General features: G+C 39.7%; 2 protein-coding genes across 3 annotated transcripts in view; one reads left to right on the forward strand and one right to left on the reverse strand.

Moving 5' to 3' along the window:
- The first annotated feature begins 55 nt into the window (after window positions 1–55).
- ino80b (INO80 complex subunit B) lies at window positions 56–5303 on the forward strand. Its single transcript, XM_017682465.2, has 5 exons — window positions 56–441; window positions 1441–1630; window positions 1814–1962; window positions 2898–3070; window positions 3447–5303. The coding sequence occupies exons 1-5, from the start codon at window positions 399–401 to the stop codon at window positions 3909–3911; spliced, it is 1020 nt and encodes a 339-aa protein (XP_017537954.1). The 5' UTR covers window positions 56–398; the 3' UTR covers window positions 3912–5303.
- The window catches only part of intu (inturned planar cell polarity protein), a 40326-nt gene continuing 32706 nt past the window's right edge, over window positions 5304–12923 (reverse strand). For both annotated transcript variants that reach the window (XM_017682461.2, XM_017682459.2), the window contains exons 13-16: window positions 10049–10143; window positions 8984–9173; window positions 7476–7615; window positions 5304–6851 (exon numbers count right to left, since the gene is read on the reverse strand). In XM_017682461.2, the coding sequence (XP_017537950.1) occupies window positions 6740–6851; window positions 7476–7615; window positions 8984–9173; window positions 10049–10143 (537 nt within the window). In that variant the 3' untranslated portion in view covers window positions 5304–6739. The remainder of the gene's footprint in view (window positions 6852–7475; window positions 7616–8983; window positions 9174–10048; window positions 10144–12923) is intronic.

Consider the following 12923-nt stretch of genomic DNA (forward strand, 5'->3'; position numbering starts at 1 on the left):
TAGCGAAGCAAATGGGCCGGGTGGACTACATTACCCATAGCCTGGAGCAGCTGGGCATGCTAACTGGCAACAAGGTAGAGTCGATTCTAATGTGGATGGTCATGCTAACACTGGGATAAAAAAACAACCAAAGCAGTGTGTTTCAGTGTTTAATTGTTATTATCGTAAAGCGAGGCTGTTGAACACTTTGTTGGCAGTTTGATAAGACGGACATTTTTGCTCCTAAGTGCGTTTCTGGTTGCGGCTTTGTTAATTCCCGTAGTTAGCTAGCTAGTTAGCGTGGCTAACATAGAACAGAGGATAAGTGATAAAAGTCCCTTGTTTTTAGCTGTAGCAGTTTTCTTTTACGGGGCACAGCTGAAATGTGGATCGTCTGAGTGTTCAAACATAAGGAGTCAATGGGGAAAAGGAAAGACATGATTCATCCCAGGTTTCTTGCAGGTAAGTAACTGCTGGTTTACGTTACACACAGTCGGCTTAGTCGCAAGTAAACCGAGCTGACTGGAGGACTGTGCCTTAGGTTTTGAACCCTGGTCCTGGGAGCCCACTGCTCCATCACACCAGATCCAACTGATCAGCTCATTAAACGGGAGTTTCACCGTTTTCCCCCCCCAATTGTCATAACATAATTCAGTTTTTTTTTTACAGTGGTGGTGATGGGAGCCAGGGGACACAATGTCTGCGACACAAACGTAGTCAGTTTATCTACTGTGCAAAACCACCACGAACCATTTAATTGTAGTAACATTTTGTGACGGAGCTATTAGGGCATTAAACACTTCAGCATTTTTAACCTCTCTGAATGACTTTGTTTACATTTTAACCATTTAATTATGTAGAAACTGGTTCCCCTTGACAACCCCTTTTTGGGCTGAAGTGGGTGTGAAGCAGGAAAAGCACTAAAAGTTCCACACTGCAGGGCAGTGGGACTGCAGGTCCAGAGTTGGGAACCACTGCACTAGAAAAATAAGCAGGGGTGTTTTGTGTTTTTCTTTTTAAATGCATTGAACCATTTTGTTCATACAACTTTAAAATATGTTCTTTCACCTTTACAAATATTTGGATCGCTGTGTCAGTGTGATAGTGTTATCCAATTATTATAGGACTTCTCATATTTTAGGTATAATTCCATCATCCAGTGATCCATGATTTGTAGGATTGATAGGTAGAAGTGTGTGTTGGTTTTTAGTGTGACAAAAACAGTCGTAGCTTCCATGTTTAAAACTGTGGAAACAGATTTTCTCAACACTTTTGTGAACTGATGATGCCACCCAAATCAGTTGTTAAACATCTTCAGGATTATAAGTCCTTTTATAAATTTCAAGCCCAGTTGTTTATTTATTACTGCTAGATTGTTCAGTTATCTGGAAAGTAATTTAAAACGCTTTTAACTTGACCATTGTGCTGTCTGGATCACTGCAGTATCTTTTTGTTTTCCAGGGGATGAAGATGACTACAGTGCACACAGGAAGAAACACAAGAAGCATAAAAAACATAAAAAGAAGCATCATCGCGATGATGGGCACAGCTTCTCCTCAGAGGCTCTGGAGTCAGACTCTGGCATCATGCTTAAACCTCCACAGCTGAAGCTGAAAATCAAACTGGGCGGGCAAACACTGGGCACCAAGAGGTCAGTGTTGTAGTTTAATTCTTCAAACGATTCCTTAAGAACATATCAAACTGCAGAGTACATGACATCTTGATATTGTGTTCTTCTCAATATCCCTAGCTTTATAAAGATGTTGTGACAGTAGAGTTACAGAGTCACCGATCTAACAGTCTCCTATTCCATGGCTTTTTCACACTGGTTTAGTGTGCCCACATTTACGGTGGTTCCAGAGGCTCTGAGTTCGCTGTCTCCTCTGATTGTGGACAGTGATGAAGATGATGAAGATGATGATGACGAAGACGATGATGAGCCCTCAGAGGGAGTGCCCATTGAGCAGTACCGAGCATGGCTGGGTGAGTTTACGTAGAATTTTCAAAAATTGTGTGTAATTGTCGTTAAGATTAATTTAGAGTGGTTTGATGTGAAAGGAACCAGCAGTCACCATATACAAATGTAACCATTTTATTTAACTGGCAAAATGACCATTGAACCTGCGCATGTTTTCCAAGTTTTCATATTTCATACTGATGACGGTTAAAAAAATAAATAAATAAAATAAGTAAGTATTGGTGGCCACTATTTTCCCTAGCAACAACCTACATGTACCTCTCCACCATGAAAAAAAACCCTTTAGGCCAAAATCTTACCTCAAAAGTATTGTAAATAATGTCTTGGGTATCAGCAGTGTATTGATAACCATTTATGTAATAATTTTCTCCATGGTATAAAAACCGATGTGCATAACTCTTAAGTCTTAACTCTTAATTATGCAGAAATTAAGGAAAAATCTTGAATCCAACTTTTAACCTTTTAAATCAAAAATAAAAATATAAAATATTGTGATTTTGCTTCCATCATTGTTGTGCATTCACCACTAGTTTTTTTAATTCAACTGATTCCAACTATGTCCTTATATACACTATATCATGTATTCACTCACCCATCCAAATTATTGAATTCAGGTGTTTCAATCACTTCCATGGCCACAGGTGTATAAAACCAAGCACCTAGGCCTGCAGACTGCTTCTACAAACATTTGTGAAAGAATGGGTCGCTCTCAGGAGCTCAGTGAATTCCAGTGTGGTACAGTGATAGGACACCACCTGTGTAACAAGTCCAGTCGGATGTCGCTCAATTTCATATGTGCGTGAAGGCAGGAACATACACTATATAATGGAAATATAGTGTATGTATATTTGATTTAATGGAGTGTGGTAAAGGGCCACCATTGCTGTCCAATCTGAATAACTTATGAATAACATTCTGCGAATTGTGCCTAATTTTCCAGATGAAGACAGTAACTTGGATCCTTCCCCTCTACCGGACATGGACACAGATTCATTTGTAGAAGGTCCCATGGATGAGGAGGAGAAGTGGCTTGACGCGCTGGAGAAAGGAGAACTAGATGATAATGGAGAGCTCAAGAAAGAGATAGATGAGTCTCTTCTGACTGCCAGACAGGTATCTTGGATGTTAGAAAACATAGTAATACATAGAAATAAAGAACAATGAACTAAATATTTGATAATATTTTTACTAAAACCAGAATAGAAATTGATTATTTGCTCTAATTTCCCTCAAAATAACTGATTCAAATTAATCTTAACTGATAATAACTGATCCAAAATTAAGCTTAATTTCAGACTATTTAAAATACTACTACAAGGTGAATCACCATTCAGTTTGTTACTCGTCAGCTTCTTTCCTTTTTGTAGAGTTTATAAGAAACTAAGATAATTAGCTAATCCTTATTATAGATGTACATTTAATGAACATTTGTGTCAAATTGATATCATTTGTGCTACATATTATTAAAATATTTTTCTTTCCCCAACAGAAAGCACTCTTGCACAAGCAGCAGAGCCAGCCTTTGCTGGAGTTGCCAATGGGCTACAAAGAGAAGGAAATGACGGCTGAGATGCTGCAGAAGCGTGAGGAACGTGCCCGCAAGAGACGCCTTCAGGCTGCTAAAAAGGCTGAAGAGAACAAGAACCAGACTATTGAGAGGCTCACCAAGACCAGCAAGGCCAAAATCAAGAGCATGAAAGAGCGAAAGTCCAAGCAGACTCAGGTGCCTATGGTTCGGTACTCAGACACTGCCCAGGGGGCAGCTATCTCTTACCCTGTTGGGGTACCTGCTCCAGCCTCTGACCCTCCACGGCCATGCCCTCCAGCTCCAGTGAGCTGTGGCGTCTTTGGATGCACCAATCTGAAAAAATATTCCTGCTCCAAAACAGGCATTCCACTCTGTAGTTTGGACTGCTACAAGAAGAACTTGTTGCTTGTGGAGAGTGCCGCCTGAGGAACTTACAGACCCCTGAAGTTGTGTGTTATTCTGTAGTCATCATCATGCTGGTGTTAGGATCTCTGGGTCTGTGCTGGTTTTGTCTATGGTGAAAGTGAATGGCTGACCATCCTGTGGTCAACAGAAATGTTCCAAACCTCATGCAGTTTGCCCTGTGTACATTTCCCTCTAGAATTTTGCTGGATCATGTGCATTGTGTGATCATTTAGCAGTAAAAATAGGAATAATGCTACATACATGCTAAAAGTAAGCTGCCAAATCTTGTTTGGGGGTATTTTGGTGAGGTTGCCAGTCATATGTCAGTTCAGTTTGCAGCAGTGTTAGCTTGCATGTATTGCATGTAGCAGTGTTCATATTGCGACTCTTAAGCTCATAATTCACAGGAAAATTGTATTTATGGCAAAATGTATCAAATTTTGAACATCTTTGGTTACCACAGGGAGCAAGTGAACCTTGATTTTTTTTTTTTTTTTTTGATTTTGCTCAAATTCAAATAATAAACCAACAGAATATAACACTGATAACTGTTCTATTAACTTACTATTAGAAGTTCAATGAACTAAGGCAGACAAGTAATTTAGTCTTTAAGTTTTTCTCCAGTGTAACAGCATATCACACATGACATGACTTAGTTTCCACAAACTATGCTGAGCACTATTTTTCAGATAGTGAATAATTATAGATGGCATGGACTGTAAGAGAGCATTGGAGAATTTCTTTATGCTTTGTCAAAATTGGAGATTGCTCACCAACCCTGGTCCTGGAGATTTATCTTGCTCTACAGTCTAATTGCAACCACAGTCTGCCACACCTCCTCCAGCTAATGAACTGCTTCAGAAGCCCTCTGTTGGCTGGATCAGATACATTAGTAAGAGAGTAAAGTTCTTACCTTATTTAGTTCTTGGCCTGTTTTGTTTTGGGGTCTGTTCCTCCAAGCCATCTTTCTGAATTATCTGGCTACTGCTGGCAGACGTGGTCATGCAATGCTTTCTCAAACTGTAATTTATTAATCTTATTTCTTCCTTTCTTATTTTTAACCTAACCGCTTATGAGATTTTAAATTTCTAACTTGTTAGCCGGCAAGAAGAAACTGGACTCTGATCTAGGATCGACTTACTTATGTAAGTATTCCTATTAACCTTGTACTGGTAAAAAAAAAAAGTGTTTTATTCAGAACACACACACTTCAGTTTCTTCTGACTCAGTTATGTCAAATGCCCAGAAGGAAACGTGTTGAATCAGTGGGAAAGTGAACCTCAGGTTTAATGTATTTATTTGTTGTCTGAAGAGTCACTGTGCCAAGACGTCAGTGTTCTGGCTAATTGACTACTCAAGATGTTTTTTGATATTTTTGTAAAAACACTGAAATAATAGATTCTTACAAGGTCACATGGCAAATTTGTTTGCATTTATTTCACACATCTTTGATATGCACTAGAATGGACAGCATATAAACTTAAAAAAAATTCACCAAATGCTACATTTTAAATAAACAAACATCTCCCTCATATTACAAAACACTGGAGCTGGACCTTGATGTAAGGTTGTTACTATCAACAGCATGTAAATAGGTATGGCAAGCCATTAAGCTTCCATTTGGTCCTGCATGATAAAAGGTCACTTGAAAATACAACGTATGTAGTGATTCCTTCATTGTATTGGGTATGTGTTGTGAAAATATCTTGAAGTATTATAATATATTTCTGCCATACTGCCAACCTGTATACTGAAGCAACATCTGGTTGACTTCTATTCTTAGTGTATTTTGAGTAAATAGGTTCTCTATTCTTTCAGGGAAATATGTCAAAATGATTCTCCCTGGTATCTGACTACAGTTGCTACAGCTGAGGCAAACAGATATCAGGTTGTATAGTGTCAGAGTATTCCTTTATACTTCCCCAAACTTCAAGATGCAGAGCACAGGTTGCAAATCGTTGTCTTGAAGTGTCCCCTGCCCTGCATGTTTTTTTGTTTTCCTGCTATAATACACCCACTTCAGCTTAGGAAGGGCTTGTTAACAAGCTGATTATTTGAATCAGGTGTGTTTGTAGATGGAAAATGTGCAGGGGAGGAAGTAGCCCCAGGACCAGGGCTGGGAACCACTGATGTAGAGCACTGGTCACCAACCCTTGTCTTGGAGATGTAACTTCCTAGAGTCTTGGTCCAACCAAACCCTAGCACACCTGCTCCAGCTAATTAACTTCTTCAAAAGTCTTTAATTGGCTGGACCAGATGAATGTCTTAGCATTGTGCTGGCAGGTTGGAACTAAAGTCTATAGAAATGTAGATATATCCAGGAGGTGGGTTGGTGACCACTCATGTAGAGACTCCCAGAGCTAATGCAAAGTTTTCTCACAATTGTCGGTGAATCCTCTCAGTTTTCTATAGTGGAAATACAAGAGCTTGCAGCATTGTGCCTAAGCCTGTTCGCTTTATCCTGACCTTTTTTTTCTTTTAAAGAAATACAGCACTGAGGTATTACTGTTGAGATGAGACATATCTAATGGTCTTCCAGCCCTTCAGAGAACATTCAAAGCACTGACATTAAAGGACAGATTTTTCAGCTTAACACCATTCAGTGATTGGACTATATGTCTCAGTTCTGAACCCAGCACTGACTTTTATCAAGTGCCAACACTGAATTCAGTCCATTGTTCCCTCTCTATTGCTATAAACAACTAGGTCTTTCCAACACGCTTTCCTCATTAGGAGCCCTTATTCCATATAGTTATGGAAAACATTTTGCAAAGCTGTATACATCAGACTTCCGCTTCTCCATCACGGGTAGAGCAGGACTTCATGCTCCCAGAAACGTGGCAAGAAAATCACACAGCCAGCCCAAATGACAGCCGGAAAGCCATCTCCACCGGGACCTCTGCCACAGAGTCGTGGAAACAAACGTAGAACTCCTGAGGTACAGGTTCTAGAACCATCCGCCTGGAATACAGAACAACACAAAAGTTTCCAAATGTGATCAATGCTGATGTTTTCCTCATGTTTTTTGTAGTCAAACAAAAAAGCAAACACCAGTGGCTTATGCTTGATATTTACACACTGGAGCACAATGGTGGTGTTTGACTCCTGAGTAACTGCAATAAGTATGTAATGGAAAAATTGAGGACATGCTGCATGGAAACAGAGGCAGTGGGCTGATAAATGTCTACCCTTTCTGCCCTGGGTTTGAGTGAGAGTCCACTGAGGACCAGCTGCAGGTGATCTGAGCTGCATTTAGACCTATTTACCTTTCCTTTCCATTAGATTTATCAGAATAGACAACAAACCACCCACACCGCTAGGGTTGCTGAGTTCAATATCAATTCAACCAAGATGGAAAATTGCTTCAAGCTTTTTGTCGAGTTAAAAAATCTCAGACTATAAAAAAATGGATGTTCTTCAGAGCAGGAGAATTTCAGTTAATCTCATTTGATCCTAGACTTGATCCCATATACAATTAATCACACTTTATTTATTACCCACACTGACGCTTCAAACTTGGCGAATCAATCCCGTGCATACCAAACTACACTTGCTACCTCTGCAGTAGAGAAATGAAATATGTACCCGATAACCCAGTAGGTCATGGTAGGAGGAGGTTTCTTTTGGTCAGTCCAGTTCTCAGGTTTGCACTGGAACAGAATGCCATGTTCTTTTACAGGGCCGAGCCCTCGGGAAGCCTGCGGCCTCTCAGCTCCTCGCCTCTCCTGATACCACACATAGACAGGGAACATACATAAAGGTTTATAAGAACAATAGTAAAAAGACACAAAAGTTAAAGATTCTGGATCATAACCAAAAGATGGAGAAATTGCTTATGATTTATGAACAGTGGTGGACCCAGCTGTCATTTTCACATTCACTGTTTCATACAGAAGCACACAATCTTCTACCTGTAGTGGGTGATGCATTTCAGTCCTTTGACCTGCAAACATACAGTACTGTGTGAGACAAGAAAGGAGTTCACAACTACAGACTCCTCCAAAAGTTTTGGAACGACAGGGCCAATTCTGTACTGTATGAATGTTATTAGTAATCATTCAATAGCTGCATTCCAAGGCTAGGCTGCAGTCTAGATGCATCAATGGTTGTTCCAATCAGAAGGATGCTTCAGTAAAACAGCCAAGGCTTGCAGCCTACATCATGACAAATTTCACGACTGGAGACACTACTGGGCTATTGAAGTATGCAAGCAGATAAAACCACCATAACAGGTCTGTGCACAGACACTTGGGGGCAGAAGCTAAATGGAAAAAAGGACAACCTGAATGTGAATGAAATTTTGATTTGCAGCATATTGCAGACACTTATCAAGAAAGCTTATGCTATTATTTTTCTGAGAAAAGCAAATGCATTGTTAAGAGTTTCCCAAAACGACCAAAAACACATCTTTACTGCCCAATCAGGGACTTTAGCATGCAAAGCCATAAATCCATTTACACTACATAACTGCCATAAATTGGTGAAGTATAGCTGTATTTAACAGTTCAACAGAGCAAGGTGTAATAAACTTTCACACAAACTATATTTTACATTTCTTTTAATATAAATTCAGCAAATAAACAGTAATTGTGCATTTGAATGTGCAGAAGCGTGTTTCCTGTAGAGGATGTGTTAACTTACCTTCACTTAGAAAATCAACTAAACATCACTTGACTGGGGCACCTAAACTTTTGCACATGACTATATGTTTAAGAGAATGTAGGGTGTGAAATGCACCTGCTTTCAGTGAGTTGAACAGTTTTTTGCCTGCAGTGCAGCATTTAATTACAAACAAATTAGTGCTATCTTAATATTACTTACGCCAGCAGCGTTTTCTCTGTCAAGTTTCACGCACCGATGCCATGGTCCATGGCCGATCATTCAGTTTTAAATTATGTAATATCGATGAGGAGCCTTCAGAGGAGAGTACTGCGGAGGACCTACCTGTCTCAGCTGCAGCCTAGTTTTGAGAACACAGCCCATCTTTGTATTTTTCTTGAGCAAATGAATGATTATTGCCCAACTAAATTAATATACGCCTCAGATGGACTAAAGCTTCTGCACAGCATTTTTTGCCACATAATCCCTCGTACCCGTGGTGGCAGGCTCTGCTGGAAGGCATGTCGTATGGATAGGCAGCAGTGGTGGAAGTTGCGAATGAGCTGAGGGTGGATGGAGCCGCTGAGCTGAGACACTTCTCTGTGCGTGGGCGCAATGAAGATACCCTGCACGGTCTCCATTAAAACGTAGTGGAAGAGTGTGTTCTCCACGCCAGCTGTAAGCCTGATACACACACACACACACACACACACACACACACACACACACAATTTTTCAATTTCTGCATAATTCAATAAATAAGATGTAAACAACATCATTCAAGGTGTTTTGATGTGAAATAGTTTGTTCTAGAGAAAGAGAGTGAGCCAGAATTGTTCACAGTGGTGATGATAGGAACCAGACGTCTCAAGTGTATAATGCTTCTAAAAGCTATGTTGAAGAATGGAATTATGTTAAATGGCTACAAATGTATTCTAATGCCTAATGTTTTTGCATAAATCATGTTTTTAAAAATCCATTCACTGCAAACAGGCACAATCATATGCAAAGGTTTGTGCACTTCTAGTCAATTGACATTTTGTTGATTTGTTGAAGTGAAAGTAAATACACTTCTGCATAATCTAATACACGATTACTCTATATCTGCTGAATTTAACATATTGGGGAAGAAAAATACATAAAATCTGGCATGTACAAAGGTTATGGCACATTGCAGACAAATGGCATAAGTGTGTCCTCTGTATTTTCATGTGAATCAACAAAATATATAATTTGACTGGAGGTTTTCAAACTTTTTCATGAAACATTCAACACTCTGAATGACTTTGTTTAGATCTCAGTGACTGAATTATGCAGGAATGTTGAACATTTATTAGAACTGCCCAAAAAACAAGAAAGCACTTTTAAACCGTTCCTTTAATCAACACTTCAGTTGAAACAGATGCCGTAAAACAGTAGGAGAGAAGTTTAATGCTGCTGGAATGGCATGAAAACTGTATTACTCAGAACTCCTTTATGCTCTTATGCAATGTTACTGAAAGAAGGCAATTTATTTCAGCCTGAATGCATTCATGATTGTGCTCAAGGACAGCACTCACTTCAGAATATTCTGCATCTCCTCACTTTCTCTGTCTGTCAGGCTTTTCCTCAGAGAGCCCAGATAGAATGGGTTTGGCTGCTTCAGTCTGGGTATCTGGAGTCAAACGTACAACACACAGAAATTCATTCAGCAAAGCCAACATATGCAGAACCATTTTACTTGCAATAAATCTAAAACTAAACATCACTCCAGAAAGAAGCAGTGTGGTATCTGTTTTATACCCATACAGCCATTGCTGAATCCACACTGACTTTTTCTTGCACAAATGTGCTTTTCTCATAGCTTTTGAACTGTCTGAGTTGCCGTATTTCAGCAAATGTGCTGAAAGATAGTTTCCATTGTCTTTGTTGCACTCGGCTTTCTTTCTGCAGATTTACGAGCCACAGACTTTCTGTCAAGGCAGCTTGAATCAGGAGAGTGATGTCCTCATCTTATTCCTTACTGTGCCTCCCGACATTTCTATATATGTCTGAGATCTGGCAGAAAGCAGGGAGTAAAAGGAATGATGGATGGCTAAACCATTCTTCACTGACACGATCTACTTGTAATAACAAATCTATAGCAAAAGCATTAGTGCTATCTTTAACATCTTGATAGGCCAAGAAAAAAAAGCCTGTTCTTTATGTGTGAGGAATTACACCAAGGGCCTACAATGCTGACTTTGTTTAAGAGTAAGTTAACTGTGGGCTCACTGCCAGATATCGTATGGTTTAGCTCAGCTGGCTTAAGTGAAGTAGTTGCTAATGAATTACTCCATTGAACACTCTGAAGTTCTCACCAGCAATTTCTGAAATAACAAACAGAGTGATGTGAATGAGTGCAAACATTCTGATTTTAGCCTAAATAACATGAGATAATCATTAAACAAAAAGTTGAAATCAGTAACTACAACACAGAGGAAGGAGGTACACTCTCACAAAAATGAACACCAGCTGGATGATATTGTTCCATAATATGGAGTTTGCCATATTATACATGCTGTGATGTCATTGCCCAGCAACCTTATTCACAACAGCAACAAAAAAAACATTGCATGATTGGGAAAATGAAGACTGTAGCATGTGCATCAGAAGCTGCATAATAAGAAACAGAAAGCTTATTAGATGCAATCTGTCCAGCACATTTGGTTTCATAAGGTTAAAAAGGAACTTTTCATCATTTTTTTATTCTTGGCCAGAATAACAGAAGTATGTTTAATGTATATGCATAGCATTTACAGTTAACAAGCAATATTCAGTACCACAGTGGTCCTCCAAGCAGATATATTCCACCCTAACATCATCCGATCTAGGTTATTTCATTAGGTACTGCTTATCTATTGCAGTAATAGCCTAATATATTTCCAACTTAGGAATACCCTTTACACACATTCCATTTATTACAAACATTACATATATATACAGTGGGGCCAAAAAGTATTTAGTCAGCCGCTGATTGTGCAAGTTCTCCTACTTAGAAAGATGAGAGAGGTCTGTATTTTCATCATAGGTTCACTTCAACTATGAGAGACAAAATGAGAAAAAAAATCCAGGAAATCACATTGTAGGATTTTTAAAGAATTTATTTGTAAATTATGGTGGAAAATAAGTATTTGGTTACCCACAAACAAGCAAGATTTCTGGCTCTCACAGACCTGTAACTTCTTCTTTAAGAAGCTCCTCTGTCCTCCACTCATTATCTGTATTAATGGCCCCTGTTTGACCCTGTTGTCTGTATAAAAGACACCTGTCCACAGCCTCAAACAGTCAGACTCCAAACTCAACCATGGCCGAGACCAAAAAGCTGTCGAAGGACACCAGAAAGAAAATTGTAGACTTGCACCAGGCTGGGAAGAGTGAATCTACAATAGGCAAGCAGGTTGGTGTGAATAAATCAACTGTGGGAGCAATTGTAAGAAAATGGAAGACATACAAGACCATTGATAATCTCCCTTGATCTGGGGTCCACACAAGATCTCCACTACATGGAGGGACCTGATGAATGACCTGCAGAGAGCTGGGACCAAAGTAACAAAGGCTACCATCAGTAACACACTACGCTGAGAGGGACTCAAATCCTGCAGTGCCAGGCGTGTCCCCCTGCTTAAGCCAGTACATGTCCAGGCCTGTCTGAAGTTTGCCAGAGAGCATACAGATGATATCATGTGGTCAGATGAAACCAAAATAGAACTTTTTGGTAAAAACTAAACTCGCCGTGTTTGGAGGAAGAAGAATGCTGAGTTGCATCCCAAGAACACCATACCTACTGTGAAGCATGGGGGGTGGAAACATCATGCTTTGGGGCTATTTTTCTGCAAAGGGGACAGGACGACTGATCCATGTTAAGGGAAGAATGAACGGGGCCATGTATTGTGAGATTTTAAGCCAAAACCTCCTTCCATCAGTGAGAGCATTGAAGATGGAACATGGCTGGGTCTTCCAGCATGACAATGATCACAAACACACCGCTCGGGCAACGAAGGAGTGGCTCCGTAAAAAGCATTTCAAGGTCCTGGAGTGGCCTAGCCAGTCTCCAGACCTCAACCCCATAGAAAATTTGTGGAGGGAGTTGAAAGTCTGTGTTTCCCAGCGACAGCCCCAAAACATCACTGTTCTAGAGGAGATCTGCATGGAGGAATGGGCCAAAATACCAGCTACAGTGTGCAAACCTGGTGAAGACTTGCAGGAAACGTTTGACCTCTGTCATTGCCAACAATGGTTATGTTACAAAGTATTGAGTTGAACTTTTGTTATTGACCAAATAATTATTTTCCACCATAATTTACAAATAAATTCTTTAAAAATCCTACAATGTGATTTCCTGGATTTTTTTTTCTCATTTTGTCTCTCATAGTTGAAGTGTACCTATGATGAAAATTACAGTCCTCTCTCATC

This window comes from Pygocentrus nattereri, chromosome 2 (genome assembly GCF_015220715.1).
Source record: "Pygocentrus nattereri isolate fPygNat1 chromosome 2, fPygNat1.pri, whole genome shotgun sequence".
NCBI lineage: Eukaryota > Metazoa > Chordata > Actinopteri > Characiformes > Serrasalmidae > Pygocentrus > Pygocentrus nattereri.